Source organism: Bidens hawaiensis, unplaced genomic scaffold (assembly GCF_021521415.1).
Source record: "Bidens hawaiensis isolate Kalapana, Puna unplaced genomic scaffold, B.hawaiensis_p1.1 tig00034178_1, whole genome shotgun sequence".
NCBI classification, from domain to species: Eukaryota; Viridiplantae; Streptophyta; class Magnoliopsida; order Asterales; family Asteraceae; genus Bidens; species Bidens hawaiensis.
The window spans coordinates 90,056-96,055 of NW_027495890.1; the positions used below are offsets into that span (position 1 = coordinate 90,056).

General features: G+C 32.6%; 1 protein-coding gene across 1 annotated transcript; it reads left to right on the forward strand.

Annotated features, from left to right (window-relative positions):
• Positions 1–2,997: 2,997 nt before the first annotated feature.
• Positions 2,998–3,336, forward strand: LOC143585828 (uncharacterized). The gene has a single exon (XM_077067518.1). It carries the CDS (start codon positions 2,998–3,000, stop codon positions 3,334–3,336), a length of 339 nt encoding a protein of 112 aa, XP_076923633.1.
• Positions 3,337–6,000: the final 2,664 nt, after the last annotated feature.

Here is a 6,000-nt window from a genome sequence, read left to right on the forward strand (position 1 = left end):
TCTGTTTATGTAACTGTCTTGTTGCGATGGCGCACTAATGTGGATTCAATTGATATGGGTTAAGTTCGTTAAGATACCGACACTAAATTAAAAAAAAATTAATCTGTACGTTAACGCAGAAAACAGTAGCACCGCTCACATAACTAAAAATCAACATATTAAGAAGTTCGCAACGGTAACAACGCTTATTTTCTTTCACGCATTGCGTGGCAAATTTGGTCGGTAAAACCCGAGCACTGCGGCGGAGAGTCAACGCGAATTTGATCGATTCCGTTTATGTATGTTACGATACCGGAATTAAAACAAAGAAGATGATGTGACCTAATGATAACATGACATGTGGTCCAATAGGTGCCCCAAGCGGCACCAAAGTTCTTATTTATAATAATAATAATAATAATAATAATAATAATAATAATAATAATAATACGCTAAATAAAAATAAGTAACTAGGGTGTCACATGACAGGGGCTGCTAACATATGCCAAGCAACCCTTCGAACCATCATGGTTGAACAAGAATGTCTAGAGGCGTCAAAGCATCACACATGTTTTACCATTTGGAAGTCGGGCTTGGGGATGACTGATGAGAGGGGAGCAAGCAATGGGATGCATTATGTGCACCCTAAGAATATGATTGATCGATGATTCAAAACCTTCTACTACCTAGTACTTTGTCATTTCCTCGTTAACATGCTTATTACCTTTCATGTTTATATGCATGCTTATTGTTTAACTGTTTATTATTTAAGTTATATATATCAAAGGTTGATTTAGTCAAGTAATTTAACACATTTAGCCATTTAGGAAATGGAGTACAGTAAATGGCTACTAATGAGTGCGGTTTAGTGGGCGAGTGGTTCATCGGTTTGAGGTTGAGATTGTTTGGTCACATGCGGGTGACGGTTGTGTTTGGGAATATATCACTATCACACCTCCAGTCTGGCAGTTTCTCTATGCACCCAGTTCTGTTGGATGTTTATTTCGTATTGCTATCACATGTTTTATTAAACACGTATTTAGAAAAAGAAAAGAAAAAAAATGTTCTCTAGTAATTTCATTACGTAGAACAATTTGGTTGACTGGTTGTATGAGCCATCTACACACGACATGTATTTTCTAACGTACTTATATATTTAATTAATCAATCAACATCCACCTAAAATGATTTTATTTAATGATTTGTCTATGATGTAAATTGTAAAGTAATAATTAATTGAGTGGGTGAGTAAGTGATGATGATCGATCATATGGTGAGACAAAGATAATTTATCGGGATTAAACCTAATAATATTAAATAAAGTATTTATTATGTTTAACTAATTATCTTTTGTTATAAACAAAGTTAGCAGGTAAGTAGAATAAAAGAACGAAACATGATATAGGTGTTTTGTTAAAATAGATTCTTCGAATTAATTCGGTTTTTGGTTTGGTTTCAATTTTGTTACTATACGTGCCTAATTTGTTATCACAAGATGACTAGAATAAAATAATCAATTTAAGCATTTTATGATTTTTTTCAAAATAAAATAATATATATCGTTTTATGATGTGACGAATACTACTGTTGTGTTACAATCACTTTTTAGTAGTTTTTATTGAGAGTTGTTGCTATTAAGTTAAATGCACCTTTACAACTTTCACAAAGTTTAATTTAGATAGAGATGTTTTTTCTGATTACATTAATTTTTATTATAAAACATCGGTGTGTACCAAAAAAATAATAATAATAAAGGTTGTCTCACAAACAATATATTATCTTGTTATTACAAAAAATTGTAAGTTTCTTTTTGCATAGGTGTAAGTTTACAAGGTATATACAAATATAACTGTTATATACTTTGACAATGTGTATCTTTTACAAGCATAAACGCAAAAATTCAACTTTCACATTAGATTTCATCTAAGACTTAAAAAAGAAGTTTCTTCACCGATACAAACCCTTACATTTCTACGAAGTGACGAAACTTAAGCATTTACATTAGAGGACAAAAATCTTTAGAAAAAATAAAAATAAGTTCTTACACATAAAATACCCAAAATTTTTCCTAAATAAACACTACATAAAAAAACTGTTTTTACACATAAACGACAAAGAATAAAAATTACAACTCAGTCCAACGACCGTTTTTTAAATCTAAAATCTTTTCATTCATATACTGAACAAAATGATCCAATTACAATTTGACTATCCACACCCAAATTTTAGTTTTAGTTAGCATAAAGTCAGGGAATATGGCCCACCTTGGCCCCAATGATGTCCCGCTCTTGTTTCCAATCATCACAACTTTTTACATTTGTTTTGAGTTTTGACGGATTGTTGTATGTTTTGTTTTTTCTTTTCTGATGGTGTAGCTGGGTTTTTTTAATTCCCGAGCGCTGTTATATATATAAATCTTTTGTTGGTCCTAAAAAAATGCTTAGTATTTTGTCATTATTAACTCTCATGTTATAACATTATAAGCATGTCTTTTATTTTTAGTTATCAAAGGTTGATTTAGAAACGGTCCCATATATAGGAAAATGGCTACATGATCACCATGGTGACCATTCACAATCTACTACTAGCAGTGGGTGCGGTTTAGTGGGCGAGTGGTTCATCAGTTTATGGTTGAGATTTTTTGTTGTTTATTTTTTTTCTGTTATTAACTGTTTCATTAAATGTATACTTAGAAAAACATAGTAACACAATATGTTTATTCAACTTTGGTATTAAATTAATCAATTAATATACCGTTCTAGTTTCAGGGTTTATACATGTTTTTACATTATATATAGTACACCTAACCTAGCAGCATATTGATTTTAATTAATTATTTGGGTGTGGTATGTGAGTTATAATTAATTAAGTGGGTGGGTGGGTGATGATAAGTGATAATCTGGTGGTACTAACCATATATCAAGCCATAAAGTCTTCCCACAAATCCCACTACAAACACACTCTCATATTATACATATATAAATACATATTATTAAACTTATATTCAGTTATTTAAACATGGTTGAGTTCATGAAACCTAGAACAATAATAGCTATAGCAGATACTCTTTCATTTTGTTGTGCAACAGCCATAATAACCCTCATGCTCACTGGTGCTTTCAAAGATCAAAAGTATAATTATTCGCTTGCGGCCGGAGGCGGAGGAGTAAACATGCTGCCAGTGATGAGTATACGGCCGTGTGACGAGATATATGTCGTGGGAGAAGGCGAAACGCTTCACACGATAAGCGATAAGTGTGGCGACCCGTTTATCGTTGAAAGAAACCCGCATATCCATGACCCGGATGATGTTTTTCCGGGTCTTGTTATCAAGATCACCCCTTCTTCTGGTACATGATAATTTCATCGTCACGTTTTTCAGTCATAAGAAGTATATATAGATTTATGAATTTTATTATGATTTTTCACCTTGTATTTTTCAATAGTGTGTGTTTATATGAATAAATAAATTAATTAATAAATAAACAAACTAGAGAATCATGAATTAGCATATATCGTATCGTGTCATATACTATCAATTAGATGTGTTAATGTTACAAGTTTATTACTTATGGAGCTTTGAAATTTATGATTGTGTAGTTTATAAACCAAAATGTATAGTAATTGGCAGTGTTGTAAAAATCGCTAACACTAGTCGGGCGGTGGGGTGTGGACTATCGATTAATCAGGATTAATCAAGATTAATCAAATCAGATTTTAATGTATAATTTTCAGTTTTATATATACGAGCACACATTTTTATATGTAATTTTCAGTTTTATATATACACAAATACATTTTGGTCGGAAATTGGCTGGAATCTCGCTAGAAATCACTGTCTTTTGCTGGATCTCGCCGGAAACCGTTGACTATGGCCTAAAGCTATTCGGAAACCGCCAATTTTGGCCATAACCTCATCAAAAAAGGTCGGTTAATCCTGATTTTGGCCGGAGTTGACAATTGACCGATTAATTAGCCGATTAGCCATTAATCAGTGAAGTAAGAACTAGCGATTAATTTATAATTAATCGATGCTTAGTTGGGATTTTTGCAACAATGGTTATTGGTTATATGGGGATCATAAGGAAACTTGTGAACACCTTTTTACTTGTTACTTTACTTCGTTAGTTTGGTAAGGTATATTATTAGTAATTGGTGTCATATTCTTCTAATTTATGTGTTCAAGGTTCGTGATTTTAGCTTATTTTACATGAATCTTGCATCTTGGGTCAATGGGAAAAAAGTTCATCATAAGATCATTCTTACGGGGTGTTGGTGCATTTGGAAGTTAAGATTCGAAGCCATCTTTTCAAACAAGTCATGTGTTTCTTAAACGATAGAAGACATCAAATCTTTGGCCTTTCTTTGTATAAAAAAACCGTACCTCTTTGAAAAACCTACTAGGAAAAGATTGGTGCAATTTTGTTTTCTAATATTGTGTTTTGTTTGGCATCTAGCATCTTGCTAGCTTGTTTTAAAAAAATGTATTAAGTAACAAATACCCTAGGAAGCTAGGATAAAAGTGGCTTATTGTTGGGATATGATATTCGTACACCCTTTAGTTATCCACACACCCTACATACGATCGTATAGGGGTTATACGATCGTATGAAACTCCACGTTAAAGGGTGTGTGGATAAGGTGTGTGAATAACCAATGTCTTGTTTTATTTACCTCAGTGTCATTTATTGTGGTTTTTCTTTTTTTAGATAAAATATGAGTCATTAATATTTAATAATTTATAGTGGAATATTCCAAACAACTTAAAATCGTCATAAGTAAAATAAGAAGCCGAATGATATAAAAACTCTTTTCCACCATCAAATTCAAAGTGGTCCCCCCTTATCTAAACAACTTTCATTGAACTTGCTTATTTTTGTTTCGAGTGATGATGTTTCATGAGTGAATACGAGAGTTATAATACACTAGATATGAATATTCAACATATATTATATTGAGGACTTCATGAGGCGTCAAACTCATGCCGCATTACCTTTTAACATGAGCAACACTAGAGCTGCGAAAAAGAACCGGTTAACTGAGCTGACCTAATAATCGAACCAAAACCGAACCGGGTTGAAACCGAATATGTAGACCCGGTTTGAAACCGATTGAAACCGTAGGTTTGAAACCAGTTTGCAATTTTTTCTGACGAAACCGGTTAACCGAACCGAAACCGGTCAAAACCCAAACCGAAACTGATCAAAATCCGAACCGAAACTAATCAAAATCCGAACCGAAACCGTTCCTAACCTGGTCAAGAAAACGGTTCAACCCGAGCCAATCCAGTTTCAACGCAAACCGGTTTTGGGTTTTAAACCGGTTTGTGCACCTCTAAGCAACACAATTACACAGCGTCAAAAAGTGTGATAGATGGGGTCCATCCGCAATCAACCAATCATACATTTTTTTTGTTTAACTTATTTTTTATTTTAAACCACTTCATTCTTGTGAAAATGGTGGTTCACTTTAAAGCTCAATGTTTACGTTATAATGACTGAACAATGATGTGTAGTTAAAAACATCAAACATAGCCTTGCTTAGTATCTTTAATTTCCAAACAAGTCTTAAACATACCGCCTATGAGATATTTAGTTTTAGTATCAAGCTATGCTTTTTATTTATCTAACTTTTTATTATGATATTTATATGTTTTATATGCACCCCACCCAACACTTAATTTGTCAACCTTACTCAAATCATTTATAATATTATACGAAGACTCGTTTTTTATTAAACACATAATCACACAAATACCTACTTTTATTTTTTATCTATTTTCTCTCTTTTAGTCTTCCACCAACATAGTAAATCATCACCGACCCTTCTTAAACAATATAAAACCAAAAGGTTAAATAAATACGTACACTGATCAAAATCTTTTTTATAAGCTTATTTATTTATTTATTTATCTATAAACAATGATAATAACCTGAGTTGGTAAAATGGGTATCAATATCGAAAATGCTCGGTAGGTACAATGCCCTTTCAGTACACGAACGGCACCGGCACCAAAGGCAAA